Below are 17,242 nucleotides of genomic sequence, written 5' to 3'. Positions count from 1 at the left end.
ACACACACACAGACACACACACAGACACACGCACATACACCACGACCCTCGTTTCGATTCCCCCTCGATGTTAAAATATTTAGTCAAAACTTGACTAAATATAAAAAACGCTCGCGCTGGACCCGAGTACTCTTCAGACTGGCTCGCTCCCCCAGTATGAAAGTTTTTGTCTTGTGCACGTTTAAGACCAAGTGATTGCTCTGTGTGAATTACAGGCATTCCCTTTGCTACATAAATACATTGCATGCGAGGATGTGCGTGGTGACTGGCCCTTCTCTTTTATTTGATCACAGTGAAAATGCACACACACATTCACACACACACATTCTCTCTCCCTCACTCTCTCTCTCTCTCTCTCTCTCTCTCTCTCTCTTTCTTACACACACACACACACACACACACACACACACACACAGACTCATGCACGCGCACGCACACACACACACACACATACACACCCCCCCACACACACACACACACACACAAACAGTAACACTAACACAATGTGCACAAAATGAACACACACACACACCGCGCGAGAGAAAAAGACTACAGGGATGATGCATTAATTGACGTCAAAGACTTTCGACCGTGACGTAATCTTTTTATGACGCTATATTTCTCGTCACTGTGTGACGCGTTCGGCTGTTCTATCAGACTGCCTGGCTGGATGTGGCTCCGCAAATTCCTCCCACCGCCAAGTCGTTTTTTTGTGGTTTATTTCGCATTTAGGTCCCAGGTAACATTATGAAGTTTTAATACGATCAATCGGACCTATTATCAAGTTAGTGTGTCAACTTTTGAACGAACTGCGCCCAGTAGTTTCCAAGCAATAAGCTGTTAAGTCGAGACACACACACACACAGACAGACAATTAAAGTCTGCTGGACCCTAGTACTAGCGTACTCGGGGATAATATTACTACTACTACTACTACTACTACTACTACTACTACTACTACTACTACTACTACTACTACTAATAATAATAATAATAATGCGAGAAATTATAACGCGCACATATCTCACCACAAGGCGACTCAAGGCGCACTCATACACAATTTTTTGCATAACAACTCAAGCATACACTTACGCATAAATTGCATGAAGATGACAAGGCAACAACACAAACAGAGACACGGCACTCAAAAGTAAGCATGAAAAAAAAAAATTCAAACAATGATTATGTACATGGCTATTTACAACTGCTAATTTAGGCTTGCGGGTGAGATGGGTGATGGGTTTCCTGTTAAACAAACAAGTAAACAAAACGCATACCGCCGCCCTTCCGCCTCCCAGGCAGTCCAACACCCCGTCTTGGTCGATGTCGACGTTGCAATTCACGCCAAACAACTCGTGCCGGGAATAGTGTCTCCAGAGTTCTCTCCCTGTTAGGCCTTCCAAGGCCATCAGGCCCCCACTACATGGATGAGTACCGTTGAAATACATGTCGCAAACCACTTGTGGTATGTTGAAACCTTCTGTACCTGAAAGACACAAGAAATCACATTTATCAATACATTATTCTGAACTTGTTTAATCTTCTTAAAGGCGCAGTCAAAACTCACGTGACCTCAGACAAAACATGTTGTCGGCGAACACTCGGGGTAAGCGATCATTTCCGCAACAAATCGTAAACTCCGATGTGTATATTTTCGAAAGAAATTGGGTAATATCGAGCGGGCACTGCATAAAATATCGGAGTCAGTTATTTGCTTTTATCGTTGTTTTAACAGGTCGTCAATGTGTATCCTGTTAGAACGTGTGTTTCCTTGTTAAGGCTGTTTGCACGAGGTTTTTGTTAGCGGGGCGCAACTCCCAACATACACATCGGAGTCAGTTAATCGCTGCGATTGCTGGTTTTAACTGGTCAACCACGTGCTATTGTTTGACAGGTGCTCTGGGGCGCAACTCTTCCACAACGCTTGCAAATCCCGACAGAGTTATTTCGGGCAAACGTCTATTCCTTCGGTTTATGGTTCAACGCCAGCACTACAAAATATGACGATGAATTGAATCGCGACGACGGGCGCAGTGGCGTGGTGGTAAGACGTCGGCTTCCCAATCGGGAGGTCGTGAGTTCGAATCCCGGTCGCTGCCGCCTGGTGGGTTAAGAGTGGAGATTTTTCCGATCTCCCAGGTCAACTTATGTGCAGACCTGCTAGTGACTTAACCCCCTTCGTGTGTACATGCAAGCACAAGACCGAGTGCGCACGGAAAAGATCCTGTAATCCATGTCAGAGTTCGGTGGGTTATAGAAACACGAAAATACCCAGCATGCCTCCCCCGAAATCGGCGTATGCTGCCTGAATGGCCGGGTAAAAACGGTCATACACGTAAAAACCCACTCGTGCTAAAAACATGTGTGAACGTGGGAGTCTAAGCCCATGAACGAAGAAGAAGAAGAAGAAGAAGAAAAAGAAGAAGAAGAAGAAGAAGAAGAAGAAGAAGAAGAAGAAGAAGAAGAAGAAGAAGAAGAAGAAGAAGAAGAAGAAGAAGAAGAATCGCGACGACTCAAGCACAGAAGAGCTTTGCACAACAAAACCGTTGTCCTTTAACCAATTAGCATTGCTACGGAGCATTTCCGAGTCTACCATTGCAAGTGTGTCCAAATTATAGCAAAGCGAATGTTCCTGAATACGCCAGATAACGCACACACATGATTTCTTAGCTAATATGTTGCTGTTTCACCATAAACTTTGTGGTCTTAACTTCATGAGTTCTATGCTGTTATTTTGTGCCTTCACACTTTTATGTGGCTTGTATATTTTATTTCTTTTTTTTCTTTTGTATTTCTTCTTTTTAACTCTACCTATCAGTTTACTGCTAGAGACGGCGCTCTCCGTCTTCCGAGGCCAGTTATCGTTTCTGGCATGGTTAGCACCATTTTCCTTGCTTATGAATATTCATAACATCCTGGAAAACGGGAGAAACAAAAGGTCACGAGGGCCGTCATGCATGTCAGAGCATGCGCAGAGGCCACTTAACTGGCCACTCCGAGATCGATTTTGTTTCTGTATTCTGCGATGCTCTCTGTGTGTGTCTCAACTAATATGACTCGTTTGCAGTCAGTGGGTCTCTTTTCCTTCTTTTATTTTTTTTTCATTTTATTTTTATTTTTAAAGATACAGACTTTCCCTTCTTCTCCATCTTTGTCTTCGTTCATGGGATGAAACTCCCACGGTTTTACACATATGACCGTTTTTACCCCCATCATTTAGGCAGCCATACGCCGCATTTGGGGGGATGCATGTTGTTTTTTGTGTTTCTGTATATAAGCCATCGAACTCTGACATAGATTACAGCATCTTTTCCATGCGCAAGTACTCTTGTGCTTGCGTGTACAGAAGAAGGGGGACAAGGCACAAGCAGGTATGCACATAAGTTGACCTGGGAGATTGGAACAATCTCCAATCTTAACCCGTTCACTCACATCGGCCACAGCCAGACTAACAGACATAATCTAAACCGACATCTTACCTGTCAAAAACCCCATAATCACATCCAAGACGCCATCTTGGTTCACGTCTACCAACCGGAAGGCCGATTCCGTCATAAGCTTGGGAAAATCTTGCACCCATACGTCCTCCACTACTATCGTATCACAGCCAATCAAGTCGCTCGTACCACCATCGTTATGCAAAGCACCCGATGACGTCTGCTTTCCGCTTTGTCCCGCGGGCCCTGATTGGTCCGAGTTTTTGTGCTTGTTGAGAGCGTAAACGAGAATGGACACCAACGATCCTAGGAGAATTACCATGAGGAGAAAGTACAGGACTGGCTTGCATAGGGAGCGACACTTGCACTCTGGTGTTCGACTTTTCACTTTGGTCGTTCTGTGGCGAGGATGCATTAGGGGTTTGGACAGCCCCGCCAGCCCGTCTGACGTCACATCCTCCGGGAAGACCTCGTCTTCGTCGTCGTCCTCCGAGTAGTCGTCACCATGGTAACCGCCGCCGTCGCCGTTGTTGTAGTCGTGAAGGCGGTAGCCGTTGCGCTGCTTCTTGCGTTCCCCCATCAGTAACCGCACCGCCATCTTTTGTAATTGTTTTTTTTCTGGTTTTTTTCTTGGTTTATTTTTTTTGGGGGGGTGGGAGGGGGTGGGAGGGGGGTGGGGTGTTTGTAGAAGGTTCTAGGTGGGTGAGTGAGGTTTAAGAGTTGGAATTCGTAAACGTTTTCTTAGTGGAGTGTCAGGGTGACTCTGTTACCTGAAAAAAAAAGAAGAAGAAATAAGTGAGACGATCGTTCAACTTATTTTGCCCAGAAGCTTAAACAAAGACTGCTGTGTGGAAATTAGGCTGCAGGGAAAAAACCGCCATCCCTTCCATAACAAATCGAGAGGAGATTTAAATCTTCCGAAAATATAAACAAACAGTAATGTGTGTTTGCGCGCACATGAGTGGTGAATAGTTTCTGGGGAGAACGAACGAAGAACAAACAAGCAAGGACAACAAAATACTGTATTTTCATGGTAAAAAGCATTTGCTAAAGTTGAGATGTGAGCACGTACATTCGCACATGATTCGTGTGTTATGGATGATTGCTAGTACTTGAAAAATAAATCGATGAACAGAATCGGGGTTTCGACGCACAAGAGCTTTGAGAGAGAGAGAGAGAGAGAGAGAGAGAGAGAGAGAGAGAGAGAGAGAGAGAGAGTGTGAGAGAGAGAGAGAGAGACACACACACACACACACACACACACACACACACACACACACACACACACACACACACACACACACACACACACACACACACACACACACACACCAGGGACGGACCCAGAGGGTTCCGGAAACTCCACCCCAATCCCCAATCCTAAAACAAAAGTTTAAAAAAACCTGAAAATAAAGAAAAACATGATGGCTCAGATTGCACCAGATTGCTCCATTTTCGTTGTTTTATCAAAATTTTCCTGGGAGCCGGCATTTGCCTTCCAAATGACGGGTTTTGAAGGTAGTTGGGTAATTTGTTGGCTGAGGTTGTAACAGATTGCTCCATTTTCCTTGTTTTTAATCAACATTTTCCGAGGGGTTGCCCCCGAACCCCCCTGGGAGGTTTGGTTGCTTTGTACCCTCAACTTAACGCTTCGCGTCGTCGATCTGTCCCTAAAAGAAATTTGGAACCCCCCCCCCCCCCCCCCCCCTTAAATATGATGTGATCCGCCCCTGCACACCCACACACAGAAAGAGAGAGAGAAAGAGGGAAAACTTGGGGAGAGAGGAAGATTGAAACACAGGCAGACGGACAAACAGACAGACAGAGACCTACAGAGACAGAGACACAGAGGCAGACAGACGGAGACAGACCTACAGAGACATGCAGACAAAGACAAGACACGGAGAGAAAGACAGACACGGAGAGAGAAGCCAGCCAAGACCAGGAACAAACAACTTTCCACGAGAAATGGAAGCATGGGACGGGCGAAATGGCGGCTGGGTAAATGTCACCTTCGATCTCCGAGACAAAAGCTAACATCCTTACCTCCTTAGACTTTTTTCTAGGTCTTCACAGTAAACACATTAGCACCCTCCACCCCCCCCCCCCCCCCCCCCCCCCCTTCCGCCCTAACCCCCGCTCGTTTTATTCTACGCAGCCGCAGCAAGCCCCACAGATTTCAATAAAACTAGTGAAGACAAATTCATTTTTCATGATTTACTTGTTGATGAATTTATTTTTCATGATTTACTGTATGTGGAATCAAATATAGTTGAATTAAATGTTGACGATTTACTTTTTAATGACTTAAATTGTGATGATTACATTTGGATGAATTTATTTTTGATGATTTACTTTTTGATGAATCAAACCCGTTTGAATTAATTTTGGATGAATTGATTTTGGTTATGAATTAATTATTGAAGAAATAATTTTTGACGAGTTTATTTTGCAGATTGATATAGAATGTATCTTCGAAAATAATTCAACAAGAACATTCCCTCGCTGCCAAGAAAGCAGCCAGGCTGCAGGTATTTGGTATAAAAAGGGAAAGAGAGAATGCTTACTGTCCTACAGGCTAGTTTGCCTCTTAAAGGCACAGTAAGCCTCCCGTAAACCATCACAGAGCTCCCCGAGCGTCTACATACAGTACAAGCATACTTCCATTTGAACGCTCACCGAACGGGAACATCCTGGCTGCTTTCTGTCGAGCGTGAGAAATTTTCAAAGAATTTATGTTCGTGGACTTGGTCTTCTACAACAATGGCGCCTCGTTTTGGTGCTGGACGGCTGTTATGATACCGGAAATCACGCCCGGACAGTAAGCCTCCCGTAAACCATCACAGATACTGTCAGGCTTTTACACACAGTACAAACACCCTTCCATTTGAACGCTCACCAAACGGGAACATCCTAGGTGCCCTACGTAAAGAGCGAGCAATTTTTAAAGAATTAATTTTGCAGATTGTCTCGAACACTTTTTGGACCCATCCTGAACTCAGGTCAAACATGAGTTACTTCCCTTCGGTTCTCATTCTATCGATGTAAACTGGCGATAGCCGTGAATCAATGATTATCAAAATGCTTTTGGACCGTGGTGCGTTTTTGCGCTAGACCTAACTTTTAAAATCTAAATAATAAATTGACAGCTTGTTACACAAACATTCTTTAATCATAAAAGAATTTTTTTTTCATCAAGACAAGATCAGTACAATTCGAAGTTGTGAAAGTTTGAAAAAAGAAAAGCCCGGAAGCAGGGTCACGCAAGGGTCGTAGCAGACGACGGTTTATATCGCCGTTCCTCTCAACAGTCAAAAGCCATCGCTAGAGTTCTTGTGAACCACAGCCGTTTGTTTCGTGCATAAAAACGTGCTATTGTAAATAAGCTCACATCGAGTCGCATTCAAATAACTAACTGACGACTACATTGTGAAAAAGGGAAACTGGATCACACGGGTTCACGGTGGCTCAGGGGTAAGATAAAGTAAGATAAACCACGCAAAAATAAATTCTTTGAAAATTGTTCGCTCTTTACGTAGGGCACATAGGATGTTCTCAATCGGTGAGTGTTTAAATGAAAGGGTTTTTGTACTGTGTGTAAAAACCTGACCGTATCTGTGATGGTTTACGGGAGGCTTACTGTGCCTTTAAGGACATGACATTGGTTATATGATAATTTGAGTTTTTACGCCCTCACGGCTTTTGATGAGATACACAAGTGTATGCGTGTTTAGGTGGTATCAGCCATCTGCACTTATGGCAGAATGACCGGGGTCTTTTACGTGACATTGTGGTGACACGGGGGAGGGATATGGCTTCCGTCTCTGGGTCTTCACATAAAGTTGACCCGTGTCCGTCCCGGCCCGAGGTCGAACCTGTGACCTTCCGATCACAAGTCCAATGCTCTACCAACTGAGCTACCGGGCCCCCTCCTTCCACCGTTTTGAATACATTTGTGAAATGATGCTTTTGTCTCATTGTAAAAGCCTGGACAGGGGGGTGATGGTATTGTAAAAGCCCGGACAGGGGGGTGATGGTATTGTAAAAGCCCGGACAGGGGGGGTGATGGTATTGTAAAAGCCCGGACAGGGGGGTGATGGTATTGTAAAAGCCCGGACAGGGGGGGTGATGGTATTGTAAAAGCCCGGACAGGAGGGTGATGGTATTGTAAAAGCCCGGACAGGGGGGTGATGGTATTGTAAAAGCCCGGACATGGGGGTGATGGTATTGTAAAAGCCCGGACATGGGGGTGATGGTATTGTAAAAGCCCGGACATGGGGGTGATTGAGGCCATTTTCACATAAAGGAGAAAGATGACACTTTTGACAACAACTATGTGTGACATGATGTTTCCCCTTTCCTGACTTTATACACAATTTGTTTTTTTTTACCAAAGTACATTCGTTATTTCTATATTTGACAAAAGTAGTATACGTTATTTCTATTTTTGACCAAAATATCAAACGTTATTTCTACTTTTTACCAAAATATTAAACGTTATTTCTATTTTTGACCAAAATTATATACGTTATTTCTATTTGTGACCAAAATGTGACATTTGACACGGATTGGAACCGTCATTGGTCTACGATACCGTGCTATAGCGGTCGAGTTGAACAACGGCTGTCGAGATCTGCGTCAAATGTCATATGTCGGTAAAAATACAACCGGCCCCCGTGGCGCATCGGACTGTGGGCCGGGAGATCGTGGTTCGAATCCCATAAGGGGCGCGTGGGTTTTTTCGAGCTTCGATCGGCTCCCACCGAGAGTGGAAGTGCTAAAGTTCCCATGGGAAGGCTGGGATCACACAGCCGAGTGTCATTCACTTCACGAATGCGATTGACTCAGAAAGCGCGAAAATAAAAAAAATAAAAAATAAATTGTCTCGATTCTTGTGACCCTTCCTGCTCAGGGCTCTCATGGTGACCTTGGTCCCAGTGTTCCTGTTCCAGCCATCCCTGAATATTCTGCTGCCGGCCTGGGATGCTCTGGGGGGGGGGGGGGGGGGGTCGACGGAGGAAACGCAGTGGCGGTCTGCTCTTTGAGGAGACGCTCACTCAGTCTGGCTCCGCGACTTAACAGTCAGTGTCGTAAGTAGAGGGCTTAGTAGGTAGCGGTGCCTGTGTCCCTTGCCAGTAACAGGACCAATACTGAACACCGTCGAAGTGACTCAGCAGCAGTGCAGTGTCATCTTCCGAGGGTAGCCTACCGCAGCGGCCTGACATCCTTCCCTGGAGTGTCTGTAGAATTGGTGAGGGTGCCCAGGTGTCTGACCAACACCGGGGGCTCATTGATTCTACAAAGTCTGGCGGCGGAACGAAGTTCAGGGGTGGATGTTGCAGTGAGTGCTGGGGCGGCGTGGGAGCATACTGGCAGAAGGAACAAGCGTCGGGACAAGCAAAAACGAGAATGAAACAAACATAAAACATAAATACATCAAGAAGAAAAAGAAGAGAGAAAAAAAAGGAAGAAGAGAAAGAGAGAAAAGGAAAAAGAAGAAGAGAGAGAAGAGGAAAAAGAAGAAGAGAGAGAAGAGGAAAAAGAAGAAGAGAGAGAAGAGGAAAAAGAAGAAGAGAGAGAAGAGGAAAAAGAAGAAGAGAGAGAAGAGGAAAAAGAAGAAGAGAGAGAAAAAAAAAATATATATAATAATAATAATAATAATAATAATAATAATAATAATAATAATAATAATAATAATAATAATAATAATAATAATAATGCAAACTTTTATAGCGCTATTCTAGAAAAAATGTCTACTCTTAGCGCTTTACAATACATACATCGACCAAGCATACTATACACGCACAGGCAAAGAAACCGACCAAACATAACCAACAAACTATACATGCACAGGCAAAGAAAACGACCAAGCATACAATACACGCACAGGCAAAGATAACGACCAAACATAAGCAAACATACTATGACCAAACATAACCAACATACTGTACGCGCGCAGGCAAAGAGAACAATCAGCACATGTAATAATTACTGACAACTAATAATGCAGGCATACAGTGACAGTCCAATACACAGCCTAAGCACAAGAACCACAGTAGGCTTCTATATAAAAACGTGTCAACAGTACTATTTACACACACACAAACAGTGCTGACACAAAGCGCAGAAAATATATATACACGTTATTTTAGGCACTAGGTAGGGGGTGAGGTGGGGCGGGATGGGGTGGGTGGGGAGATGCTGGAGGGAAAAAAATCACTTGCGCTGAAAGAGGTGTGTTTTGAGATTTGTCTTGAATGTAGTGAGAGAATCTGTGTGTCTGAGAGGCAGAGGTAATCTATTCCAGGTCACAGGGGCTTGATAGGCGAAGGACCTCTCGCCACATGTCTTTGTTTGCACTGTGGGGAGTCGGAAGAGTCGAGTGTCGGCGGCGGAGCGAAGCTGACAAGAGGGGGTGTAGATAACAAATAACATTTATGTGTCGATCCATTTTAGTCAGAAATTCTTGTATTCCTTCAACGATAGAATGCTGGCACTCTTTTTTAGTCTCGGCAAACCGTCTAAATATGAGTTGTAATCGACGTCTGACGTCACATGGCTCAAAGAGGGGGAATACAATGTCCAATCGATACACGGTCAACATTCTAAATCAAAAGACATACATTTTTAGTCCATCACTTTTCATCAGTGAGAATCAAAGAGACAGATGGGTCTGGGTAGCTCAGTCGGTAAAGCACTGGAATTCCAGGCCGGGACGGACACGGGTCAACTTCATGTGTCGACTCAGAGACGGTATCCATGTCCCACCCCTGTGTCACCACACTGGCACGCAAAAGAACTCGTGTTGGTGTCCCTATTATTTCTCGTTTTACTACTATACCATGTCCGACTGAATAAAACCTTGTTTAAACCAAAAGAACTCGGTCATTCTGCCCCAAGTGCAGGTAGCTGGTTACACCGAAACCCGCACACACCTGAGTCTCGTTGCTGCTAGCTTTCCACTGGGAGAAAGCGACCCGAATTTCACAGCATTGGGACATAATAATGGTAATGCAATGAAATGATGAACATGAAAGATCTATACGTACACACCAGCGGTTTCAGTCACGCTTGCCGCCATCAACTGACCCTCGTGCACAGAAGATGTTAGTTAATCACACGTGATTTCATTTACGCAGCAACCCACAGGCGACACATGCACAGCATGGACAAATCCGCATCTAATCTGGACACAAAGGAACCCAAATATCATCGTTAGCATCTAATTTTGTCCTTTAAAGGCACACTCCTTTTCGCAAAAATCCCACCCTCAGACTAGGCCAGGCTTTTACATGGAATACGACCATCACCATAACTGGCCAGGCTTTTACATGGAATACGACCATCACCATAACTGACCAGGCTTTTACATGGAATACGACCATCACCATAACTGGCCAGGCTTTTACATGGAATACGACCATCACCATAACTGGCCAGGCTTTTACATGGAATACGACCATCACCATAACTGGCCAGGCTTTTACATGGAATACGACCATCACCATAACTGGCCAGGCTTTTACATAGGATAAGACCATCACCATAACTGGCCAGGCTTTTACATAGGATAAGACCGTCACCATAACTGGCCAGGCTTTTTTTTTACATGGAATAAGACGATCACCATAACTGGCCAGGCTTTTACATAGGATAAGACCGTCTCCATAACTGGCCAGGCTTTTTTTTTACATGGAATAAGACGATCACCATAACTGGCCAGGCTTTTACATAGGATAAGACCATCACCATAACTGGCCAGGCTTTTACATAGGATAAGACCGTCACCATAACTGGCCAGGCTTTTACATAGGATAAGACCATCACCATAACTGACCAGGCTTTTACATAGGATAAGACCATCACCATAACTGACCAGGCTTTTACATAGGATAAGACCATCACCATAACTGGTCAGGCTTTTACATAGGATAAAACCGTCACCATAACTGGCCAGGCTTTTACATGGAATAAGACCATTATTGTGACCCTCCACCACGAAATGAGTCGCATGTCACCACGCACCGTTCTGCGCTAGGCTTAATATAAGTCCGGGGAGTGTCTGGTAACAGTGTGAGGGTCACCTTAGTCACAGGCTTATAACTCAAACAGTTTTCGCTCTTTTCTAAAACGGTTTTCACCACTGGATAGAGCATCAAAAACTCTTTCGGACAATGTAAAAATATAAAAATCATGCAAAGGTGACATGCGACCCATTCCGTGGTGTAGGGTCACAATTATACCCAAAATCAACACTAAGGTAAGTTGCAATTTCATTTTATGAATTAATTTCTTAAAAAGACACCAGTGGCTTTCACGCAACCAATTCATCAAGAAAATCACGCTGCGCACAGAGAACACCCAGGCTGTTCATTGTTGGTATGTCTCCAAGCGGAAGGATGCTCTTCATCTCACCTGTACCGGCACGGTTGGCCTAGTGGTAAGGCGTCCGCCCCGTGATCGGGAGGTCGTGGGTTCGAACCCCGGCCGGGTCATACCTAAGACTTTAAAATTGGCATTTTAGACATTCTAGTGGCTGCTCCGCCTGGCGTCTGGCATTATGGGGTTAGTGCTAGGACTGGTTGGTCCGGTGTCAGAATAATGTGACTGGGTGAGACATGAAGCCTGTGCTGCGACTTCTGCCTTGTGTGTGGCGCACGTTATATGTCAAGGCAGCACCTTCGTGGTGCCTGTGCTGCGACTTCTGTCTTGTGTGTGGCGCACGTTATATGTCAAAGCAGCACCTGATATGGCCCTTCGTGGTCGGCTGGGCGTTAAGCAAACAAACAAACAAATAAATCTCACCTGCGTGAAAAGCCTCGAAGGATCTGTACAGCGGTTGACGAAATGTAGTATAGTACATGTACTAGAACTGTCAGAGCAATTTCCAAGGATCTGTTTCACCAGAAATGGTACACTCACACACAATTAGTGACGCAGAGTTCTTATGGTCTTGTAAACAGCGCTGACTTGTTTCTGTCATGTGAGCGCCAAGAAAAATCTGTCACCGATGCAAGAATTAAAAAATAAATAAATGAAAAGCGTTATAGTCTTTGCTGACAACATCGAGGATTTGACAAGGATTTCGTGGACACGAGATAAAAAAGAAAACAAACACTTCACTGAACCACTGACCTCGTTTCGTATTTCAAACAGCTTTGACATTTCACGAAAAGAAAGGTTGGAGGGAGAGTTTTCTCGGCTGATATTTCCATGTTTACGACTTGGACAAGCCGACGGTGATCCGGCAAATGTCAACAGCATCTGTGCGCGCCTTTTAAGAGAAGAATAAAAGAATATCTCATAATGCCTGCACATGCCTTGGCAGCTGGTAGAGACGCCGTAACTCGGAAGCTGTTATTGGTAAAGATACTGTACGTTTGTTTTACCGAAACAGACATTGGTCTCCGAGACCGTGGCCCGCTGACCGCCCCCCAAAAAACCTCGAAATGTCAAAATCAATACAATCGATACTTCATCTGCCGACCTGTATCTCGGATCTCAAAAAAATGCTGTACGACTTAATCGATTTTGTCGCGAACACTGTCTCATATTGGATCGATAGATCATGGGAGTGCAGACTGCTGATAATGAAAGACGATGAAAGGAACAATAGTGGTTCGCCTTCATCGTGAATCGTGTTGCTGCCGGTTGTCAGGCTGTGGTGAACAGTGGTTTTTGAGTCACTTGAGAAAAAGTGACTCTATGTAATCGGTCAGTGTTAGTCTGTCCGGCCGGCCGTCCGGCCGGCCGTCCGTAGACACCACCTTAACGTTGGACTTTTCTCGGAAACTATCAAAGCGATCGGGCTCATATTTTGTTTAGTCGTGACCTCCAATGACCTCTACACTTTAACGATGGTTTCGTTGACCTTTGACCTTTTTCAAGGTCACAGGTCAGCGTCAAAGGAAAAATTAGACATTTTATATCTTTGACAAAGTTCATCGGATGTGATTGAAACTTTGTAGGATTATTCTTTACATCAAAGTATTTACATCTGTAGCCTTTTACGAACGTTATCAGAAAAACAAGGGAGATAACTAGCCTTTTCTGTTCGGCAACACACAACTTAACGTTGGGCTTTTCTCGGAAACTATAAAAGTGACCGGGCTCAAATTTTATGTGAACGTGACTCATTGTGTTGTGAATAGCAATTTCTTCCTGTCCATCTGATGCCTCATATAATATTCAGAACTGCGAAAGTGACTCGATCGAGCGTTTGCTCTTCTTGTTAGTACAAATATTGACACACACCGCCCACGAAACCCCGTAATGTCGGATTTTTGTTTTCAAATTCAGCTCTCAAAGTCGTGTTCTAGAGCAACAAATGCTGAACACAATACCCTATCCCCCCACCCACCCCCCACCCACCCCCCCCCCCCAAAAAAAAGGGTTGACTTTAGGATCCAACATAAACTCGACATTTCAAAATCAGTAAATTTTCATCTGCTGACATGTATCTCGTATCTCAAAAGTGTACTGTACGACTTATATCGATTTTGTTCTCCCGAACACAGTCTCATACTGGATCGATAGATCATGGGAGTGCCGACCGCTGCAAATGAAAGACGATGAAAGAACAGTGGTGGTTCGACTTCATCGTGAACCGTGTTGCTACCGGTTGTCAGCGTGTTGAGAGCCTGGCTTTCAGTACAAATATTGACACACGGCGCCCCTCAAAAAACGTGTTATGATAATATATTTTTGCTTTTAAATCAGCTCTCAAAGTAGTGTACTAGAGCAAGAATTGCTGAACCACACGACCTGTAAAAAACAGGTGGTATTCAAGCCTCTATGAGGTCAAATAAAAATATATGTTGGTTTAGGGTAACCCAACCGACCCTATTTTTTCCTGCCGACCCTAACACTTATTTTCATTTCTAAAAAACCCACCACTTTTGGCACATTGTGCAGAAGAAACCTCCTCTAAAATCGACTAAATTTAAGAAAAAAACACACACAAAAAGCCGACCTACCGACCTTATCTTTTTTGGTCACGTTACCCTAAACCAACGATATATTTTTATTTGGCCTGAGCCCCAAAACCTCAAAATGTCAATATCAGTATATTCTTATTTGTCGACTGTTTTCAACTCGTAACTCAAAAGTATGCTGTGCGACTGATAACGATTTTGCCCTGAACACTGTCGCATATTGGATCGATGAATCTTGTGAGGGACTGACGATAGTAAACACTGTGTCAGGAACCGCGTTTCGCCTTCATCGTGAATCGTGTTGCATGCTACCAGCTGTCAGCCTGGGGTGAATCGTGGTTTCCAGTACAAATATTGACGCGCTGCGCCATAGTCAGCTATTGAGAAATCGTGACTTGCAATTCCGTTCCCTTAACCATGGCTGCCACACATTCTGATTATGCTCTTTGGATTAGAAAACCAGGAATTTCCCTTTTCTGTTTGTGGAAATTCGTGGTCGTAATTTTCATTGATTTTGTGGAATGTTAGTGATAGTTGCTTTTTTGTGTTTGCGTGGATAATCAATTTGTGTGTGTAAGTGCATGTGTTGTCTTTTCTTAGTTTCAAAGTCCTATAGGCCAAAAGGTCAAATAAATCCCTTGTGAAACATTTTGGGAATTCAGGTTTCTAAAGATACAGTCTGAGGGTCAGTGATATTCTGTGTATTCTGTGCGTGTGTGTGTGTGTGTGTGTGTGTGTGTGTGTGTGTGTGTGTGTGTGTTAAACCACTGTCACACTGCACCGCGTTTCCACGGAGTTGTCCCGGCGTTGTACATTTCTCAAAGCGCCGTGGGATCGCAGGAACATTCTGCGATTGACTGCGCTCTTACGGAGTGCTCACGGCGTGCTAGGAGTTGTCACTTGGTGTCCACGGCGTGTCGATTAAGCGGAAGTGCATGTATACAACATGGGAGTGTACTCTGCGTTATGGGGTTGTCTCACAACGCACTGGCAACTTCCTGCAAACGTCATGCCAACGCTGACGGACGCGGTAGAAGCGCAGTGAAATCCCCAAGGACTCCGTGAGGTCTCCGTGACGCCTCCGTGAGGTCTCCGTGAGGTCTCCGTGCAAGCGCCGTCGACTACCACTGCGTCTGTACTTGCGCGCCCACGGAGCTCTAGTGGCGCTGTAGGAGACCTTACTGCGCTGCTACGGCGACCCTACGGCGTTCCTACCACGCGCATATCAGAACGCCGAGCGACGGCGCGTACTTTGTGCATGCTCAAAGTGCGCGCCGTTGCATGGCGTTCTTGGATGATGGAGATGCCACCGCGTTGCTCCGGCGCTGTAGGAGACCCTACTGTGCGCACCTCGGCGTTCTTTATTTGTTTTGGACGCCGCGGGAACGCCTTGAGGACGCAGCCCTAGTGTGACAGGGGTTTTACTGTGTGTGTGTGCGTGCGTGCAATCGAGCGATCATACACTCCTCTGAGTGTATTCGTTTAGCTCGCGGCTGGATCATATCACGTCGGCGCTGAGATTTAAGCAAATAGAAGTCATTTAGTAGTAATATAGTAGTCGTTTAGGATAACTACAAAGACATTTCAACCATATAACTTTCCGCGTTCAGCCATTTGTAAAGTAAAACCCCGACCGCCTCAATAGTCCAGCCATCAAAAGGAAACAGATGAAACTGAATTGTTGATCCCAGGGCTCTAATTAAAGCTCTTCCAAGCGTTTTCAGATCAAAGGTTCCGACATAGTCTCTTCTTTTCAGTGTCCCTCACGGCTTCGAAATTAACGACACGAAACAAGGCTTTGTTCACGAATTAACCACAGAACTCCACGGACAAGAGATGATCAGCTTTAAAGGTAGCTGATTCCTCCCGTAAAAAGAGTTCGGCTCACTATCTGAGAACTGCCAATGCTTTAAGCCTAGACCCTCCCCCCCTCCCCCCTCCTTCTCAGATGAACAATAGAAAGAAGAAATCAGAAAAAAACAGATAGACACCGATCGTTCCGAAATACAGAATAAAATCAAAAATGAATGCTAGATAATGGAACGTTTGATTTTTGACAAAACCAGACAGTCACAATATAAAGAACTACGACAGAATATCCAAGAGTTACTTTTTGCCTTATACAGCAAGTAGGGTTGTCACTTAATTGTCCATTAGTGTTAGTCACACGCAGTGTTTCGTGAACAATGCCTAAATAGTGCACTGGATCGCTATTTTTTTTCCGTTTTAGATCAAAGGCTGTTCGTCTTTTTCATTGTGCACCTTGTGCTTTTATGTCAAGAATCTCAAACAACAAGAAATTTTTGTTTCTGAAGCATTTCATTCTAAACGAAAATTTGAACGAGTGTGTGTGTGTGTGTGAGTGTGTGTGTGTGTGTGTGTGTGTGTGTGTGTGTGAGCGTGCGTGCGTGCTTGAATGTGTATGTGTGTGTGTATGTGTGTGTGTGTATGTGTGTGTGTGTGTGTGAGTGTGTGTTTGTGTATGTGCGTGCGAGCTTGGGTGCGTGCATGCGTCGGAGTGTGTGTGTGTGTGTGTGTGTGTGTGTGTGTGTGTGTGTGTGTGTGTGTGCCTGCGTATGTGAGAGCGCGCGTACTTGCACGCGCGTGTATGAGTGTCCGTGTACGTAACCGCGAGCGTGATATAACAAACAGGCAAACACCGAGCATCTCAATGTGCAAAATACGCCGTTTGACAGACCGGGAGTATAGCACGAGCAAATTACTCACTACGACAGGTGAACTCCTAAGTAAACAATTCGTACGAATAATGTACTCCCCTTACAAATAAACACCCCCCCCCCCCCTAGCACGAGCAATTTACTCCCCACGACAGGTGTACGCCGGAGTGAAAAACGTTCCTTGACCAAGCTT

At 44.8% G+C, this 17,242-nt stretch overlaps 1 protein-coding gene across 1 annotated transcript; it reads right to left on the bottom strand.

Moving 5' to 3' along the window:
- Positions 1–1,258: 1,258 nt before the first annotated feature.
- Positions 1,259–4,076, bottom strand: LOC138957461 (uncharacterized; the record flags this gene model as incomplete). The annotated part of the gene is made up of 2 exons (XM_070328582.1): positions 3,480–4,076; positions 1,259–1,486 (listed from the first exon to the last, which is right to left on the bottom strand). Coding segments are annotated over exons 1-2 (784 nt in total), but the record flags the coding sequence as incomplete, so codon positions are not given.
- Between the last annotated feature and the right edge of the window lie 13,166 nt (positions 4,077–17,242).

This window comes from Littorina saxatilis, unplaced genomic scaffold (genome assembly GCF_037325665.1).
Source record: "Littorina saxatilis isolate snail1 unplaced genomic scaffold, US_GU_Lsax_2.0 scaffold_1138, whole genome shotgun sequence".
NCBI classification, from domain to species: Eukaryota; Metazoa; Mollusca; class Gastropoda; order Littorinimorpha; family Littorinidae; genus Littorina; species Littorina saxatilis.
The sequence above is the reverse complement of the archived record's forward strand: the minus strand, read 5'-3'. Positions and strand labels throughout refer to the sequence as shown.